The sequence below is a fragment of the Danio aesculapii genome, chromosome 5 (genome assembly GCF_903798145.1).
Source record: "Danio aesculapii chromosome 5, fDanAes4.1, whole genome shotgun sequence".
Lineage (NCBI taxonomy): Eukaryota > Metazoa > Chordata > Actinopteri > Cypriniformes > Danionidae > Danio > Danio aesculapii.
Window position 1 is genome coordinate 64,962,006 of NC_079439.1, and position 21,657 is coordinate 64,983,662.

A 21,657-nucleotide genomic window follows, 5' to 3' on the forward strand; every position below is an offset into this window, starting at 1 on the left:
TGAATGAATGAATGAATGAATTTATTTTTGTTTCATTTTATTTATTTTAATTAAATGACATTTTATTTTAAACATATGTACGCTTGTTTCTTTTATAATTATTTAAACTATTTTAATTATTTTCAATAATTTTCTAATTTAATTAATACATTTTTTATTCATTTATTTTTATTTATCTTGATTTTAGTTTATTTTATTAACAGATAAAAATTTAACTTTCTTTATTTCTAGTTTCTTTATTAAATTATTTAAACAATTTTAATTATTTTCAATAATTTTCTAAATATTTTATTTTATTTTATTTTATTTTATTTTATTTTATTTTATTTTATTTTATTTTATTTTATTTTATTTTATTTTATTTTATTTTATTATTCAGATGTACACTTTTTCATACAACAGGACCTCAAAAACAATGCAAAGGTGAATAAAGATCTGGCTTCTGAATAGTGTTTTTTTTACTCAAGAAACACTACGTCTATAAATGTTCATGTTTTTTACAATTCAGCAATAGAGTGTCTTTTTGTCTAGCTTTTGCTGTAGTCTATATAGTCTAACAGCAATACTGTTTTAGTATTTTATTTTATTAATTTATAACATATGTACACTTATTAGTACAATTTGCAATTTTGGATGCAAACGATTATAACTATAAGCTGTTTTACTGACGTCTTTCCACAGTTAAACCACTAACAGCATTTACGAGATGCAGAAAAGTAAAAATGTTTTCGATCAATAGATGAGGATAACATACCAACACAGTTGAACAATGGCTCTTTCTTGCACCGGTTTGAGCAGCCATCTCCATTAGCAAAGTTCATGTCATCACACTCCTCTCCAAGATACCTGAAAGTGATACACATTTAAACAAGTCAATAAAATAGTTATGTAAATATGACACTCAAATTGTCTTAATTCGGTATTTAGGATAAAAAATAAGGGTAAAAAACAAAAAAACAAAAAAAAGAGTATAATTATAGAGAGCGCACTGACTTTTGGATGAGTCCATCTCCACAGTAGGGGGAGCCCAGCTGGTGCACAAGAGGTGGGGAAGGTTCACTCTCAGCTCTTCTAGACACTGTCAGCACATGGTAGGTGTACGTTTCATCAGGCTTCAAGTCCCTGGAACACAAAAACAAGTGTAATTAATAGAAATCTGCATCCAGGGTACAAATTATGGGGTTGATCAAGTAGGTCCAAATCCCAAATAAGGCCTGCAATTCTTATAGTGGGAAAAAAGGTTGTAAGTAATAATGTGAAGATTGAAAAGTTTTAAGAAGAGCTCGAAAATAAACATGGAAACTGGATTGGAAACTGGATTTCAGCCTTTAACAGAACCACAAAAACAATGCAAAGGTAAACAAAAGATCTGAGTGTATGAATAGCATTTTCTTTGCCTAAGAAACAGCCTTACTGTGCAGTTTTACTAATACCCAATACTGCCATATATGTCATAAATAGACTTCAAATAAACTATTATCTATGAGTTCTGCCAAACCTTCTGCAGACTTCCCCAAAACCAAACTATGACCTTTTATAATGTATAATAGGGGCCCTTTAATAGTCAGAAAGATACTTATTTAAGCCTTGTGTGGTGCTGAAGATGTTTTCATTGATTTTGAGTCTTAATTTGGCCACAACTTTGGAAAAATGCTTTGAAATTTTTCAAAAAAAATTCAACAATACATTCTGGGCAAAATTTACTACCCTTTTGTTATGTTGGTGGCTGTTTTTGCCCCATTGGCTTTCATTATAATTGCATTTTTTTATTGCAAATCCATGACACCATATTATCATGCTTTCTTGATTGTTAAACTTAGAATTTTAACTGTTGATCATCAGCTGCAGGGCAAAAAAAAGCTTAGTTTCTGCCTTCTATATGGAGTATTGAGAGAGAGAGATCTTTGCTCACTTATCTTGATATGTGGGAGAAAATCAAAACGAGCAGCTCAGCTCTCAGAACATAGTGAACAACGTAAGTGCATTTATGCACAGACACTATACTATATTTTGCTGTTTTACTCCATAGAACTCCATTTAATAAAACAGAAACTTTTTTGTACAGGCTTATCTAAAGGGTTGATGCTGGCAACTGATGACAAACAGTAAAAATTACTAATTTTACCTTTTCCCAACAGGGAAACCACCAACAATGCATGATTATTTGGTGCAATGGCTTTGCAATAAAAAATGTCATTATAATGGAAGTCAATGGGGCAAAAACAGCCATGGACATAACAAAAGGGTATTAATTTTGAAAAGTACACAAGGGTTAAGTTTAAGTTGGAATAAGATTAAAGTTTGTAGAATGTGGCCATCTGTAATAAGGCATTACTATGTGCTTTATAAGTACTAATTACCAACCAATAAACAAGTGGTTAAAATTAAGATTTGATCCCCATACTGAAGTGCTAGTGATGCCCATACTTTATCAAACCTTTAAACTTTATGAGCCGGTTCCACAAACAGGGCTAATCTTAAGCCGGAACTAAGCCTTCACTAAATTAGGTAATTAAGCAGCTTTATATATATATATATATATATATATATATATATATATATATATATATATATATATATATATATATATATATATATAAATACTTAGAGTACGACTAATGTATTTTTTGTTTATGTCACTTCAAGTAATTTTTAGTTAGGACAGCTTACGCGTGCAACTTATTTAAGGACTAGCCTTAAACCTGGTTTTGAAACCGGGGTTATATGTGCTTACTTGTATGAGAATTCAAAATGACTTTGGATTGAGTGTTTATGGGACGGTTGTTGTTATGATCACCAGAACGGTTGTCCTGGAGAACACCCCCTGTCATTCTACCAAACTACAAGCCCCATTATGTCCTGCAGTCACACACCTGTTTCAATTCACCTCCTGATTACACAGAAACACAAAGCTGAAGCTGATCAGGATTGACCATATACTTGGACTATATACACACCACTCACACACACACACACACACACACACACACACACACACACACACACACACACACACACACACACACACACACACACACACACACACACACACATCCAGGCTGAGTCTTGTTTTCTATAAGTGAACATTACAAAGCATTTCCCTGTCTAGTCTAGCCGTGTTTTGACCCGTTTGTTTCGTTACATCGACCACTCTCTGGATTACCTACATGCAACAACCATCTGTCCCTATTTGAACCTTGCCTGTCTAACGACTAACGATAAAATCTGCACTTGGATCCGACCCTTGTGCCACTATACTGTAGAAGCCTCTTGGTGCATTTCATTTAAGGGGTTTGAGTGAAACACGCCATCTCCTTTCATCCTCGATCACCAACAATCAGATGCTAAGAAAGGACGGCTTTTGTAATGTGACTCTACACAGAGTACAAAGCGTGCTGTACACACACTGTGCTCTCGGGCGCTCGTCATGACTGTAATACAACCCTTCAGGTACATGAAGCACAAGACTCAGCTGAAACAGTATGAAGTAAAGCTCTAGTCATCAATTGCGCCGGCATCAGGCCTCTCAACACTAATCCGGATACATTTGAAAATCTCAGTTTCTACACATTGGCTTTGCACGCACATGTACGGATGCTCCTACAGTATATGTTATTCATGTTTAGTGCTTATAAAGACAAATATTGCTTTATATAATGTTCTCATCACACTCCTGAAAAGTGAAAGGTGAAAAGGCTCCTAAAAATGAACTCACAATTGCTGTCCTGCAGCAAAACATGGAGTCAGTTGCATATTAGGTAAGCTTGGAATGGAACCTTGAATGTGACCCAGATACACCAGAGAAAAGGGTGAGGTATTTTGCTAATGGTGCAATTTTTAGATTTTAAATATTTTGTTTTTAGCAACCTTATTGGTGGCTCTCATTTTGGAAACTGCATTGGTGCTTTTACACAGCTGTGAATATAGTTTAGAAACTAGAACAGAGGCTAACTGCACACATAAACTCTCCGCCCTGGCCTAAAGTGGCAGACTAGCATCTGTCACTAAAAACTGCAGTCTTTAACATCCTTTTCAGAGTGTCCAAAATCCATGTTGAACATGGCAATTTGAGTTGCAATGGTGCCATGACCCAGATGGAAGTGATTTTTATGAGGTGTGTGCACTGTAATAAAAAAATCCATAAAATTTACGATAAAAAACCAACAGCAGCTGTGGTTGCCGCAATTTAAACATTAAAAATAAGGTAGGAGCGTACAAGAAATTTCAACACAGTCTTATTGTGATAAGGTACCCCCATATACATTTCTGGAGAGCGCAAATTATGTAGCCAGAGCTACATATGGCTGCATATCGTCTTCAAATCGAATGCTACCAGGCCGACGGTTTCTGTTTCTTTTCGCACTACCAGCTGACCGCTTACCTCCGTGTGGAAGATTTTACCGTTGTTACCAGTTTGCTCAGTAGCTCGCTATGTATGTCAATGGACTTGAGACACAGAGAAGAGTTGACCACGATGATGGGGTTCGAGTCCGGTAAAGAATGGTTCCAGAAAGCAGGTAAAACAAATAAAAAGCGAAAAATAAAATAAAGTAAATAACAGGGTGCGAATGTGGTCAAATCTGAAAATGAAGTAAAAATCAGGCAGCCGTGAGGGCTTATCTTTTTCTGGATTGCTTTTGAAAACACTGTCAGTTGGGTTTAGGGAAGGGGGTGATGGGGTCAATCGGGGCTTTTGAAATCACTTTCGGGAAGGGGGTGCATGGGGGAATCGATCAGTCGGTCAGTCAATCAGTCAGTCAACAGTGGCCTTTGGTGGATTTATGCGAGAACAGCAGGCGCAAATGGCACTCGCGAGAGAAATTTGAGATCTGAAAAAGTGTACACAGCGGCCCCTGATGGATTAAAACAAAAGGAGGGGTAGGGGGGAAAGAGTAGAATTGGGATTAGGCCTTACACTATTCATACCACAAAATTGTGCAAACTATATGCGATTATCTGTAATCTAGTACACGATTTGGGACGCACCTTATAATTTGGGAGACATTAATTAGCTTTTAGGGTTCTATTTAAAATGGATTGTGTGTGAATTGGGATGCACAAAAAGTGTCTAAAATTAAGAAAAAAATAATTGCTTCACTCAGGTGAGTGGAGTTGACAAACCACCTATACTGTTCTCTTTTGAAATAACCTGAACCCCTGTGAACAAAACCATTACCCCATCTTACCCGGGCACCACCACACCATACCAAATGACAACCTCAAAACAAAATAAGATCACTTCAGACTTTCTCAGCAGTAGGTGAGAAAGAAATGTCTAAACTGATAAATTCCTCCAAATCAACAACGTCTATCCCGACCAAATTATTAAGCCATTGTTTTCTGAAAACCTGACTGGCGCAGTTTCAATTTACTAGAAGTTCAATTTTAAGCTGGGTTGACACAATCTACATTGTAAAAGTGCTATAGAAGTAAAGAATAAAGATGAATCACATATGAATCAATACATTTTTGCGTAAACATTTTTTAAAATTCTGAGTATCCCTTATACAGGTAAGTGGGTTTGACAAACCACCAGTAGAAAACACATTCTTTCAGCTCTCTGACACTTTAACCGATACTTGCACCAGTTTTTGCACCAGAAACATTCTTGCAATCACACCATATAAAAATAAATAAATAAATAAATACATAAAATAAATAAAAAAAACTCAGTAACACTTTATTTTGATGGTTAGTATTTAGTTAATTAGTATTAGTAGATTTGAATATTAGTAGACTGTCTGCTTAATAATGTTGATACTGCTCCTTCGAAGGAAATTTAGCTGACTATAAGAAACTTTGCAAGTACATGTCAACTTACACTAACCCTAACCTAACAGTCTACTTATAATCTAATGAGAATTAGTTGTCACGTAGTTGCAAAGTAATTTAAATTCAACAAACAGACCATCAAAATAAAGTGTTACCGAACACTTTCCCCCCTCTTAATTCTAGCTGAGCACAAACAGTTCCTTTGTATAATCAGCACTTCTTGTGTGTATTGCCTCTTCTTGTTGAATCGCTGAATGCCTCCTAAACTTTTAGTAGAGTTGGACAAATGCGTCTGCTAAATGACTACATATAAAGGTAAAGTTATCTGGTCTAATGTAGACATACAGCCTAAGCTCAACAGCACAGAATCTGCCACACAGACCACCCAAATAACCCTGGATCGCCTTGTTCCATAAAAAGCATTTCCTCTTTCATTCTATTTATCTCCAGCTCACAATGAAACGCCAAGAATAGAGCGGCAGATAAAGGAGGCGGAGGGAGCACAGGATCAATTGAGGAGGCAGAGGGGGTGGTACAACGCTTTTCTCCTGGACAATACGCCCATCTGCCTGTGTTAACAGCTCTTAACTCCCCTTCTTTCCAGGAAAAAAATATTTAAAAAACTCTTCCCGCTTTCGAATTCAGCTGGGTTATGGGGCTCGGGTTAACGAAAACATTTTAATCGCGACTAAGATCAACCTTTAAACCTCTGTCTGCACAAATGCATCTCAGATCCTTTAACTTTCCGCCTGCGGAAACACAAAGTTGGAGGGATGGCGCAGTGTGCGGAAAGCCTCACAGCTGGTTCAGGTATACTTCTTCCCTGTTCACACTTCTTCCCTCGGGCAGACGCTACAGATCTCTACTGTATGCACTAAAACATCTAAACTGTTTTTTTTTCCCTCAGGCCATACCCAGCTTAAATAGCTAGCACATCAATTGCTACATGTTTTTATAGTCATAACACAGAACTCTTACTGTGATTTCTGTAACCAATGAAGCAACTTATTTGTAAACACATTCCAAATTTACTTTGACTTGTATATCGCTGCAGACAATATGAACACAAAATATTTCATGTTTTGTCTGATCAACTTCATTTCATTTGTAAATATACATCCTTTCATGTCATTCAGACCTGCAAAACAATCTAAAAAAAGTTGGGACAGGAGCAGTTTGGGGCTAGTTTTCAGGTAAATTAGATATTATGAGGTAGTCAGGTAATTATGATTTGGTACAAAAGCAGCATTCAAGATAGGTCTAGTCCTTTAGGAGCAAATATGGGCCGATGATCGCCAGTTTGCCAACAAATGTGTGAGAAAATTATCGAAACGTTTAAAAAGATAGGAGGACATTAGGATATTTCACCTTCAACAGTGCATAACACAATTAAAAGATTCAAGGTATCTGGAGGAATTTTAGAGCATAAAGGACAAGGGTGCAAGCCTAAGCTGAACTACCGTGATCTCCGATCCCTCCTCCCTGCTTCAAGAATCATCATTCATCTATAAGCAAGGCTTAACATTAACTTTTTTGATCACCAGCCACTGTGGCTAGTAGTTTTTCTGGCCACTTTTACTAGCCACTCGTCATTTTCACTAGCCACAATTTTGTTGTTGGGCCGAAACGTTTGACTTTGGCATGCTAAAATTACTTCATTTAGATTTTGTGTTATGTCCACATGCCTTCTCATTCATTTAACTTTTTTGTGTGTTGTGTATGACCTTGCTCAGCGAGCATGAGCAAATGGGTTGTGGTTTCACATTGTTGCATTGTGATTAGTTCTTATTTCACATGACTTTTCAGGACTCAACATTAAGGATTTACCTAATTTTCTCCGGCCACACCAAAAATAAATAAACAAATAACTAATTATTTCTTAGCTGCAAATGTTAACTAATTAAAAAAAAAATTAAAAACAAGCTAAATATAGCTGTATACTTGCACTTTTTTTTAAAGAATGACATTTTAAAAATTACTACTGTCATGTACAGCTGAAGTCAGAATTATTGTGTGTGATCATCCTCTCATTCGGTATTCATTAGCTTTTATTCGTTAGCATGAAGAGTTATTTTGGCAGTCGGGCTGCTTCTCGATGAACTACAATTTCAAAATTCTTTTCAACCAGCCAACGTGATTAGTGGGAGCAGCTCTCAAACCTGCCACAGCTGAAATCTACCCACATTTGGCCAGTGTTAATGTCAAGCCCTATCTATAAGCGATATTCCCACATGGGCTCACGACTACTTTGGCAAACCTTTGTCAAGTACCACAATACGTAGTAACATCCACAAATGCCAGTGAAAACTGTACTTTGCCTAAAGGAAGCCCTATGTTAACAGTGTCCAGAAGCGACATTGACTTCTCTGGACTCTGAGGTATCTGAGATGGACCATCACACAGTGGAAATGTGTACTGTGGTCAGATGAATCAGTATTTCAGGTATTTTTTTGGTGAGAAATGGACGCTATGTGTGCCTATTTACTCTAACTTGCCTAATTAACCTAACTAGCGAAGCCTTTAAATTGCACTTTAAGCGGAATACTAGTATTTTGAAAAATGTCTAGTAAAATATTATGTACTGTCATCATGGCAAAGATAAAAGAAATCAGTTATTAGAACTATTATGTTTAGAAATATGTTGAAAAAATCTTTCTGTTAAACAGAAACTGGGGGAAAATATACAGGGGGGCTAATAATTCAGGAGGGCTAATAATTCTAAATTAAACTGTATCTACTCTGAGCTAAAAAAAATAAAAAATAAAAAAATAAATAAAATCCCACACCGATTCTCAATCAGCTCCATCACGAGGCTCTAAACCCCTAAAAGCTCGTCCAGCTGCAGACGTCCCAAACAGTCAAATATGGGTCAGCGAGAACTCAGTGGTGTGAGAACCGTCCGGTGCCAGAGGACACTTTGCTAGAACTGCATGCAGAGTCTGAGCCAACCCCCAAAAGGCAGGAGCTGGAAGATCTTGGCCCGCGATGTGGTCTTGTGGCTGTGTTTTTCTAAGACATGTTTGTTGTGGAGAGGCAGAGCAAAAAGCTAAAAGAGTTCTGCTGCTATCCTTAACAGCCACAGTGACTCCTGAGGTAGACCATTGGCTCGAGGAAAAGATATTTTGCCCCCGTCGAATCGAGCAAGTATCAATTTAGCCATCAATGTCTCGCGGTTACGTTACGAATTTTTGCGGCGAGGCTGTTTGTTTGTGAAATCATAATCATTTATTTGAGCAACTGGAGTTTTTTGCATCGCTAAACACTCTTCTTAAAAATAAATGTGCAGATGCTTTATAAAGTGGAAGACAAAATTGTTCACCCTCCTGTAAAATTTGTTTTTTTTTTTAAAGATTTTTCTAAGTGCTGTTTATTGGAAATATATATATTTTTTTTCAACAAATGTTTAAATAATAGTTTTAATAACTAATTTCTAATAACTCAATTCTTTTGACTTTGCTATGACGACAAACTATTTTACTAATTATTTTGCAAGATACTAGTATTCAGCTTAAAGTGCAATTTAACAAGGATAATTGAGTTAATTAAGTTAATTAAAGCCAAAAAATTCTGTTAATTAAAGATCGAACCCCCCAGGTAAACTTAAAAGCATGTGAGTTTTGTTGTTATCATCTTGCATGAAATTTATAGCCATACTGAAAGCACCAACAGACCATTTACTGTACCTCATTATTGAAAATAAAATAACTTGCATTAGCATAGCCTAATGTTATATATGTATTTATTATAGCTTAGTCCAAAGTACAACAATACTTTTCTTAATCAATTGTCTATAAAAAACAATATTCAACCCAGGCTCATTCTGAAAACGTACCCCTATATACATTTCTGGAGAGCTCATAATACATCCCAGGAGCTAAGTTTTATTGCGGGGAATTTTTCGCGAATCTACCAGAGGTCACCGTGTACACTTTTTGAGATCTCAAATTTCTCTTGCGAGTGCCATTTCCGCCTGCTATTGTTGCGAAAATCCACCAGAAGCCACTGTCGACTGACTGACTGACTGACTAATCAACTGACTCACCCTCCTCCTTCCCTAAACCTAACCGACAGTTTTAAAAAGCAGTCCAGAAAAAGAAAAGTTTTTAGATTACATTAGCACATTCTCACCCTGTTATTTATTTACTTGTTTATTTTATTTTTTTGGCTTCTGTTTTTGTCTTACCTTCTTTCTGAAACCATCCTTGCCGGACTCGAACCCTGTCGTCGTGGTCAACTCGTGTCTGTGTCTCAAATTAACCAACGCACATGGCGAGCTACTGAACAAACTGATAATAGCGGAAAAGCCGTCCATATGGAGGTAAGCGGTCAGCTGGTAAGTGAGAAAAGAAACGGCGTCATACCACCCCGTAGCGTTTGTTTTAAAGACAAAATGCAGCCATTCGTACTTCTGGCTACATAATTCACGCTCTCCAGAAATGTACATAGGGATATGTTGTCAGAATGAGTCTATGTTGACAATATTTTGCCTCTGAGTCAATGTATTGTTTTCAACATAGCCTCATTCTGAAAATGTAACCCTACATACATTTCTGGAGATCGCAAATGATGTATTCCTGAATTCTTTTTCGCGCTTACCAGCTGACCGCTTACCTCCGTGTAGACGGCTTTCCCGCTGCTACCAGTTTGTCCAGTAGCTCGCCATGTACATCGGCGGACTTGAGATGCAGAGAGGAGTTGACCACGATGACGGGGTTTGAGTCCGGTGAAGAACGGTTCCAGAAAGTGGGCAGGACAAAAACACAATCAAGTAAATAACAATGTGATAACAGGTTAATATATGAAAATGTGGTTAAAATCAGACGAGGGCTTTTATTTTTCTGGATTGCTTTTTAAAACTGTCGTTTGGGTTTAGGGAAGTGGGTGGGCGGGTTAATCTGGGCTTTTGAAAACACTATTGATTAGGTTTAGGAAAGGAGAAGGGTGGGTCAGTCGATTAGTCATCTCAAAAAGCACACACAGTGGCCTCCGGTGGATTCGTGAAAATAAAACTGCCAAAAAATTGTACCCATAAAAAAATAAAAATCGGGATGCATTTGGCGCTCTCTAGAAATGTATATAGAGGTACATTTTCAGAATGAGCCTGGGTTGATTTTGTTTCCTTGGGCAGAATAAATATTTTGATTAATATTAAAATACCTTTTTCATTTTCAATCAAGTCAAAACTATAATTTGAGGGTAATTTATTATATGTAAAAAATTAGTGTTTTTTTTTTTTGTTTGTCCAAAGCAAGATTATACTTTAATCTAAAGTTAAAAGATATAGTTTTCTACTTTGTGCTAAAGTATCAAGTAAAAAAAATATTTAGTCTATATTAAACAATATTTTTACTTTGTGTGAATGTAATTTTTTTTCCTGACCACAATAAATATTTTTGATTTCGATTAAATTAACATATAAATCTAACTTACGTACTTATGTACAATGCAGAAAAAAGTAATTAGACTGACAGGTATTTACATAAAATGGCTATTTTGTATTTGGAGCATACAAATCCTTTTTTTTAAATTAACGATACTTAAGTTCAATGATTTGGTTCAACTCAAAACAGCACAAATTATGTTTAAAGCTAGAAATAAATTACTTCCAACATGCATACAAAAGCTTTTTTGAAGAAAGAAAGCGAGATATAATCTGAGAGAAGAAATAAATTTTAGGAGGTCACAAGGACAACTTAAAAAAATTGTGTATGTCTATATGTGGTGTGAAATTATGGAACAGTCTAGAACAGATTCTCAAACAATGTCAGGATATTAATGAATTTAAAAAGTTGTATAGATATATATTATTATAGGAATATAATGATGAATAGAGGTGATTGAAAAGGGATAAAACAAGAAAGGTATGATGAAATTTCCATTAATGGCTGTTTGCAATACTATGCATTTTTGGGGTCTATGTCATAAAATGTATAAATGGAATCAAACATATAATATGTCAAAGATGCCAAAAGGATAAAATACGCCTCATGTAAAGCTCATATGTCTCATGTAAAAAGAAGAGATAAGTAAAAGAAGAAATAAGTTGAAGTAATAGATGACTGATGTATGTGGTCATGGGGTGGGAAAATAATAAGCTTGTGCTTCATCTCGCTCCATTTTCGACCATGTTGAAATGTATTTTTTATTTTATTATTATTTTTTTTTAGGGGTTTTCATCTTTATCGACAGGACAGTGGAGATTTACAGACAGGAAAGTGTGGGGAGCAGAGATGGGGGAAGGATCGGCAAAGGACCTCGAACCGGGAATCGAACTCGGGTCGCCGCGAGCACCTGGGTGCTATGTGTCGACAAATGTATTTTTTATTAAATAATTTTTATGTATGATATTTCTGTTCGAAAATAAATAAATCAAATCAAATCAAATTTAAATTAAATTCTAAAGTTTGAGGTAAAGTTAAATTACACTTTGAGAAAAATGAATAAATAAATAAATAAATAAATAAATAAATAAATAAATAAATAAATAAATATCTGTAACAAATTACAGTAATTTTTAAAAGTTGGTTCAAAGTGTCATTTTTTCAGTGTAGGGTGGGGGTAGACGTTAATAAAATACAATTTAATAGGTATTTTAATAAATAACATGAATAATACTTGGTATTTGTTACTATACTTACTATAATTTGTTACAAATAATAAATTACCCTCAAATTATAGCTTTGACTTGATTGAAAATAAAAAAAAAACCTTAGGATTGTAAAATACAATTTAGCGTATTATTTAATCAATTATATAAATAATTCTCATTAACTTCCGGCCACAGCTGTATCCTTACTAGCAACAACCTCTGAAATGAGAGAAACTGAATCTCAAACAGTGTAATCCATCACAGCGCAGTCTTGTTTTTGTATTTTCTGGCGATAACAGCGTTTTCAAGCCTCTGTGCTGGAATGTGTGGCAGCTCGTGACATCATGGCTATTCCCGTGCGGGACACCCTGCGGTACTGTGGGAAAACACGGCCACTACAAGCCCTTCACTCTTAAGTCAACAGGGTGGGAGAGTTAAACACTGACAGCGTACAGGAAGCAAACTGGCAGTTCAGCAAGATAGTAACCAGACACTACAGCGGCTAAAGCTGCAGGGTATAAACATCAGCAGTTTCACGAACTCAAATCATAATGGCGTCATTTCCATCTACACTTGTAAGTTTGGTTCTAACCAGAGATCCTTTTTTATTCCCACATTTCTATTTAGGTTAATGGCATTCTGTGTGAGCATTCAAACAATGTTTTTACATCCATGATACAGAAAGGAAAAACATTTAAATCTTCAGTAGTTCTTAGTAAAATACAAAAATAAGTTTATTATACTGTACATACACACACATGCACACACAAACACACACTTACACATTTACATTAGTTTTTATTATTTAATGAAGATGCAGTTCATTCCACTGTGACGACCCAATATTAATAAAGGGACTAAGCCGAAAAGAAAATGAATGAATGAATTATTTATTGAATAAAGTTTAAATAATAATATTATTTTAATGGGATTTCTTTTTAGATTTTTAATGTTTATAATTGATGATTGTTATTGTTTGATGATGATGATTAATTTTTAAAATGATTATTATTATTAGTTTAATAGATAAATATGTTTCTGTGGAAGTCTGATATTTTGACTTTTTGTCTCATAAAAGTTAACAAAAATTTAATTATAAATAAATAAATAAAATTTGTGGTGAGTCATTCCTTTAATAATGATATAAAAATAATACTAAATTACTGATAATTTAATAGAAAAAAATATATAATAATAGTAATAAATAACAACAAAATAATAATAATAATAATAATAATAATAATAATAATAATAATAATAATAGTGATGATAATAATAATAATTAAATTATTAAATGACAAAACTAAATATTAACGACAATAAAAATCCTTAATAAATTATAAAATACATAATAATAATAATAAAATTAATTATAATAATGAAAAAATATCATAGGGGCGACGCAGTGGCGCAGTAGGTAGTTCTGTTGCCTCACAGCAAGAAGGTCACTGGTTCGAGCCTCGGCTGGGTCAGTTGGAGTTTCTGTGTGAAGTTTGCATGTTTGTGTGGGTTTCCTCCGGGTGCTCCGCCTTCCCCCACAGTCCAAAGACATGCATAACAGGTAAATTGGGTAAGCTAAAATTGTCCGTAGTGTATGTGTGTGAATGAGAGTAATTAGGTGTTTCCCAGTGATGGGATGCAGCTGGAAAGGCTTCCACTGCGTAAAACATGTGCTGGATAAGTTGGCGGTTCATTCCGCTGTGGCGACCCAGATTAATAAAGGGACTAAGCCGAAAAGAAAATGAATGAATGACTGAATGAATGAATGAATAATAATAATAATAATAATAATAATCACAATAATAATAATAATAAATAATACATAATAAAATTGTTAATAATAATAATAATAATAAATAAGGTGACGCAGTGGCGCAGTAAGTAGTGCTGTCGCCTCACAGCAAGAAGGTCGCTGGTTTGAGCCTTGGCTGGGTCAGTTGGCGTTTCTGTGTGGAGTTTGCATGTTCTCCTTGCGTTCCCGTGGGTTTCCTCCGGGTGCTCCGGTTTCCCCCACAGTCCAAAGAAAAGCGGTACAGGTGAATTGGGAAGGCTAAATTGTCCGTAGAGTGTGAGTGTGAGTGAGTGTGTGGATGTTTTCCAGAGATGGGTTGCGGCTGGAAGGGCATCCGCTGCGTAAAATGTGCTGGATAAGTTGCCGGTTCATTCCGCTGTGGCAACCCCAGATTAATAAAGGGACAGAGCCAAAAAGAAAATGAATAAATGAATTATGAATAATAAATAATTAATAATTAATAAATAATAAAATGTATAATAATAATAATAATAATAATAATAATAAAAAATCAACCATAAATAATTAAATAAATAATAATAATACCAAAAAAATGTATAACAACAACAACAACAATAATAATAATAATAATAATAATAATAATAATAATAATAATAATAATAATAATAATAATAATATTAATAATAAATAATAATACAAATAAATCTGTAATAAATAAATAAACAAATAAATAAATAAAGTTTATGGTGAGTCATTCCTTTGTTAATAATATAAAAATTATAATAAATTATTAATAAAATAAAAATAAATAAATAAATATATAATACAAAATAAAATAAATAATAATTAAATATTAATAATAATAATTAATACATTAAAAATATTATTAAAAATAATAGTAATAATAATAATAAATAACAAAACTAAATAAAAACAATAAATCTTTATTAAAGTAATTAAATAAATAATTACAATAACAAAACTAACTAACTAAATAAATAAACAAATAAATAAATAAATAATTTAATTAATAAATAAATAAATAAATAAATAAATAAATAAATAAATAAATAAATAAATAAATAAATAAATAAATAAATAAATAAATAAAATTTGTGGTGAGTTATTCCTATATATATATATATAGAAATCTGAAATGAGAATACTTAACATTTCTTTCACCAGGCTAAGAAAAGAAATGAGAATTGCTCTCATAAATGCACTTTGCATTTATCACATATACAATAAAATTGGGGTTTTTTTCACTGCTATGTGGTCTGCACATCAACACAGCTGGACTTTAAAACAAACTATACAGTAAATGTAAGATTCATGAGTCCTTGGTGTCTGATGCTTGTAATTGAGCTCTATAGAGGAGCACACTCATCCTCACAGAAGCCAGTCTTTCTGAAGGTGCTTCTCTCTTTCAGCCCAGATGCTGGAAAAATCACAGTACAGTATTCGCTCTATACCTTCAAAAGAAATGAAAGAGATGCGTCTCGTGAAGCAAAGCCTTCTGTGCAGCTGCTCACGGCTTTAAGAACGATGATCCAGAAACGTAATTGCTTCAAAGGAATGGAAATAATTTGTCGTTTAAAATCAAAATCAGAGTTCACGTGGCTAAATAAAACAACAACATAACCTCAATCGTATAATTTACCAAACCACAGATGTTTGGTCCCACCACAACTCAACCCAAGAGATCCATCAAGTGCTGCTTTATGAATGAAAGAGAAGCTGCTGGAAGCCACCACAGACAAGCTGCAGACAAAAACGGGGAATTCTGCTGACCTTCAGCTAAGACACAATCTCTGCAGATTACTACAGGAAAACAAAACGAAACAGATGGTGAACAACGTGGAGAAAATCTTCACAATCAGCTGTTCTGCCATGACTTTTCAACAGAAACAAAGCGACTGAGTGACATACGAGAAAATAATGTAAAAGTATTTACACTGTAAAAAGTGATTATGTATTTTACTTTAAATGTAGTAAACTCGTCTTAAAAGCGACAAGTTAACTTTACTTAAAAAAGTAAGTAAACCCGTTCCCTTAAAAGCGACAAGTTGAATTTACTTAAAAAAGTGAGTCAACCCGTTCCCTTAAAAGCGACAGGTGACGTTACTTAAGTAAAGTCAACTTGTCGCATTTAAGGGAACAGGTTTACTTACTTTTTTAAGTAAAGTCAACTTGTCGCTTTTAAGGGAACATGTTTACTCAATTTTTAAAATAAAGTCAACTTGTCACTTTTAAGGGAACGTGTTTACTCACTTTTTTAAGTAAAGTCAACTTGTCGCTTTTAAGGGAACAAGTTTACTCACTTTTTTAAGTAAAGTCAACTTGTCACTTTTAAGGCAATGTGTTTATTCACTTGTTTAAGTAGTCAACTTGTTGCTTTTAAGGGAACGGGTTTCTCACTTTTTAAGTAAAATCAACTTGTCACTTTTATGGGAACGGGTTTACTCACTTTTTTAAGTAAAGTTAACTTGTTGCTTTTAAGGGAACAAGTTTACTAACTTTTAAAGACAACTTGTCACTTTTAAGGGAACGGGTTTACTCCCTTTTTTAAGTAAAGTCAACTTGTCGCATTTAAGGGAACGGGTTTACTCACTTTAAGTACAGTCAACTTGTCGCTTTTAAGGGAACGTGTTTGCTCATTTTTTTAAGTAAAGCCAACTTGTCGCTTTTAGGGGAACGGGTTTACTCACTTTTTTTAAGTAAAGTCAACTTGTCACTTTTAAGGGAAAGTGTTTACTCACTTTTTTAAGTAAAGTCAACTTGTCGCTTTTAAGGGAATGTGTTTACTCACTTTTTTAAGTAAAGTCAACTTGTCGCTTTTAAGGGAACGGGTTTACTCACTTTTTTAAGTAAAATCAACTTGTCGCTTTTAAGGGAACGGGTTTACTCACTTTATTAAGAATAGTCAACTGATCGCTTTTAAGGAAACAGATTTACTCAATTTAAGTAAATTTATTTTGTCGCTTTTTTGAGGGAACAGGTTCACTCACTTTATTAAGTAAAGTCAACTTGTCATTTTTAAGGGACGGGTTTACTCAATTATTTAATAAAGTGAGTAAACTCATTGCTTTAATAGTGATTAGTTGACTTTACTTAAAAAAGTGAGTAAACTCACTCCCTTGAAAGCGACAAGGTGACTACTTAAAAAGGTGAGTGAACATGTTCCTTTAAAAGCAATAAGTTGACTTTACTTAAAAATAAGTAAAATCATTGCCTTCAAAACGACGTGTTGACTTTACTGAAAAAAGTGAGCAAACCAGCTCCCTTAAAAACAACAGGTTGAGTCTACTTAATAAAGTGAGTAAACCCGTTCCCTTAAAAGCAAAAAGTTAACATCGATGCTTTTATCGATGGATTTGCAGCCGACAAATCTGCAGCAACTTGCTATCATGTCAATATGGACCAAAATCTCTGAGAAATATTTCTAGCATCTTGCTGAATCTATGCCACAAAAAAATTAAGGCAGTTCTGAAGGCAAATGGGGGTTCAGCAGTACTAGTAAGGTAGACCTAATAAAGTGGCCAGTGAGTGTATAAATACTATAATAATAAAAAACATAAATACAAATGCATCATCCAATAGTTTGTGTCTTGCTAAGACTCTTACTTTATTTTGCTTTTGTATTTTTTTATGTGCAAAAACAATAATAGTGCACAGTAAAGTACTGTACTATATAAAATTGTAACATAGTAATATTGCAATTTAAAAGAACCACTTCAATTTTACTATACATTTAAAAACACATCCAATTTGGTGCTCAAGAAACAACCCTAGGGTGAGAAAACAATGACATCACTTCTATTTTTGTCTCAGCAATCCCTTTAAATAAAGCCCAAGATAAAAACACATTCTTGTGCAAGTTTGCCTTGTTGCTCTGTGACATAATCATATTGATGAATCTGCGAATGAAAACAGGACTTGTGTGCAGTGGTATGGAGGTTTAATCAGTCTCCATACAGCATCGCAGTGATCTATAGTAGCTGAAGGGCTCTCATTAGGAAGCCTGCCTCTTTTAGCCAGACGCTGCTCTGATTGGGGCTGCTTTCACTGGTCACAATGACTGATTGCCTTCCTCTATTGGAGCCCAACTACACTCGCACCTGGAGGATGAAACGCCCGTGTAATTTTTGCACCACAAAACATTTTATGGCCCTAGTTGTCCTGGACGATTAGAAAACGGTCACTAGTTAATTGTCACACCGCGATGGAGTAGCAAGACTGTGTGACCACCCACATAGAGGACAGAAAAAGAGGCTCAGAAGCAAGACTGGAGGCATCCCAGCAGGCAACGTCTTAATATTAGGTTAAGTTTAGGTCATGACGTCAGGTGACCAAAATTCAGTCTAGCCAGTGTCTAAGGACAACGTTATTTTGATGACCAATAATGGCATCAAATGATGTTGATATTTGGTTGATTTTAGGTTGTGTGAGTAAGTAAAAGTGAGTATACCCATTCCCTTAAAATAGACAAGTCGACTCTACTTAATAAAGTGAGTAAACCCGTTCCCTTAAAAGCGACAAGTTGTCTTAAAAAGTGAGTAAACCCGTTCCCTTTAAAGCAACAAGTTTTTACTGCATCAGTTAATTCAATTTAAAATAATGCATAGACTGCAGTACTCAAAATCTAAATTACACAGAATTTTTCCTACCATTTCCCCTACATGTGACTGGTGTAAGTCTGCTGAAGGCTCCCTGACCCACCTCTTTTTGGACGTGTCCTAAACTTTATGATTTCTGGTGTGACATATTTAAATGTTTTTTTAAAATGTATGATTTTACCTTTACACCTGACCCAGAAATTGCTATATTTGGGTACTCTAGTTCTCTGCTGGATCATAATGTGTCCATACAAAGCACCATAATTTATGAAACGATTATTGCCAAGAGTGTCATTCTAAAACTGTGGAAATCAGATTCTGTTCCCAATTGAAGACATGGTTAACTTATCTTACTCCAATATTGCACATGGAAAGAGTCCATTATGGAGTTATTGATAATCTTGCTAAGTTTTACAATATATGGCAACCATTTCTTAATCTCCTGGACCAAAATAATGAGGATTCTGAGCAGCAGTGTAATGCTTAATATGCTCACTACCCCTATTGACTGTCTCTTTGTATTTTCATTGAAACCGTTTATATGTCCTAATTGTTTTTATAATAATAACAATTAGGTTTTTTAATATTAAATATGTAAAATATATATTTTTTTTCTTTAATACTTTTTTGATTATCTATTCTTCATTATTTTAATTATTATAACCATTATTTTCTTTGTATTATCTTGCTTATTCCTTGTATTTTTTATTATTGTTGTGTAGTTTGGTAATTATTGAAAAATGTAAAACTAATAAAAACACTTGTTAAAAAAAAAGCGACAAGTTGACTGTACTTAAAAAAGTGAGTAAACTCGTTCCTTTAAAAGTGACAAGTTGATTTTACTTAAAAAAGTCAGTAAACTTGTTCCCTTAAAAACCGACAAGTTGCTTTTACTTTAAAAAGTTAGTAAACCCGTTCCCTTAAAAGCGACAAGCTGATTTTACTTGAAAAAGTGAGTAAACACGTTCCCTTAAAAGCGTCAAGTTGACTTTATTTAAAAAGTGAGTAAACACGTTCCCTTAAAAGCGTCAAGTTGACTTTACTTAAAAAAGTGAGTAAACACGTTCCCTTAAAAGCGTCAAGTTGACTTTACTTAAAAAAGTGAGTAAACACGTTCCCTTAAAAGCGTCAAGTTGACTTTACTTAAAAAAGTGAGTAAACACGTTCCCTTAAAAGCGTCAAGTTGACTTTACTTAAAAAGTGAGTAAACACGTTCCCTTAAAAAGCGACAAGTTGACTTTACTTAAAAAAGTGAGTAAACACGTTCATTGACGTTGGAATGATGTTGGGTTCTAACGTCAACCTGATTTTCATTTCCAAACAAAATGCAACATCCTACGACGTTGGGGTACAACATCAATCTGACGTCATGTTGATGTCCTGTGCCTGCTGGGATCTGTCTCATTTATGTTGGTCCAATGATTTTAAAGGATTAGTTCAACAAAAAAGGATTAGTTCAAAAATTCTGTTGTCAAAAAGTCGGGTTGTCAAAAGTATCAAGTTTGGTACCAATTGGTACTGCAGTTTTAAAGGTGTGGTCAGCTAGGATATCATATTTTAAACTTTAGTTGATGAGTAATGTAGATGTGTGAACATAAACAACATCTCTGAATGAAAGACGCTGAAAGTTCAATGCAAAGAGAGCCATTGGCTTTTAGAGAATTAGGTTCAATGGAGTCATAAACCTTTCAGGGTATGCGCATACACCCTGCCCAGCGAAGGGGCATGGCCAGAGGTGCTGTAATGTTGTAGCAGAGAAAGCTAAAATGCCATCCAAATGCTGCTATTTCCAGAGCTTGTTCTGTTTTTGTATTTGGGCTTCCAAAGGACACGACACAAAGAGAGAAGTGCTTTCAGTTTAATTTTAATTATCAAACTGATCCGGCTAACAGTTACACTGACTGACAGTGCTTACACAACAAAGACACAGCACGTGCTAGTAGAGATGTGGCACTTCCCTGTGACGTTGAGCTGATCTGGGAATCACTTCATATTATGTTAGCTAACCAATCAGAGCCTCTTGAGGGCAGGCCTTTAAGAGGAACTAGGAAATATGATGTTGTTTAATGTTAGCTGAGTAGATGTATATAAACAAAGTAAGATATATAAAAAAATAACCTGTTTTTTTTTTACATATGAAGCATGAGCACACATTGCTTTGCACCCAATAAACACAACCAAGTCTTTAAAATATACTCAGGACCACCCCTTTAAAAACATCCATCTCCTACAAACAGAAATCTAACCTATATTCCACAATACACCTTGGTGTCAATAATTAGTTCCTTTCTTCCTTTTTTAAAGCCTGATGCTTTTGTATAAAACATGGAAGACGGATCTGTCTTTTACAAAAGATACAAAATCCACAGAGATCCTTTAAATTCTATAATCCAGCTTGGTCATGGGTAAAGCAGAACCATAGCAGAATTTTAATATACTTTTCTGCTCACTGAGCAATTTTAGATGTTGATTTTAAAGTTTGTTTTGGATATTTGTCCTGACAAAACATCCAAACACAACTCATTACAAGAAATCCAGCATAGGCAGTCAGGCTTTCATTTTTGATCTCTTGGCATTTGATAGAATCCATGATCTGAACACGATGTCCAAGAGGTCTGGCAGAATAATAGACCCACGACATTAAAGATCTTGCAGAATATTTTAACTGTGGACATTGAGTTCTGTTTTCTAGCTGTGTGGACCACATTGTCTGGCAAACTAATATGCTGGAGTTTGTATTTGAATGCCCTTGCAAGCAAATTGTTTATTTATTTTTTGATGATCCTTGGAGATTTTGCATGTTTTGCCACTCAATCTGTCCTCTTCACCTAACACAGACACTGTCAGGAAAATTTATAACATCTCCATTTGATTGGAACTTCTTAATTAAGTGGTAATGAAAACTTTCAATGTTTTAGCCTCTTGTT

The 21,657-nt window shown here is 34.6% G+C and overlaps 1 protein-coding gene across 1 annotated transcript in view; it reads right to left on the reverse strand.

Moving 5' to 3' along the window:
* pappab (pregnancy-associated plasma protein A, pappalysin 1b) overlaps positions 1-21,657 on the reverse strand; it is a 207,548-nt gene that overhangs the window by 111,870 nt on the left and 74,021 nt on the right. The window contains exons 8-9 of the mRNA XM_056458692.1: positions 994-1,122; positions 755-846 (exon numbers count right to left, since the gene is read on the reverse strand). Of these exons, the coding sequence (XP_056314667.1) occupies positions 755-846; positions 994-1,122 (221 nt within the window). The remainder of the gene's footprint in view (positions 1-754; positions 847-993; positions 1,123-21,657) is intronic.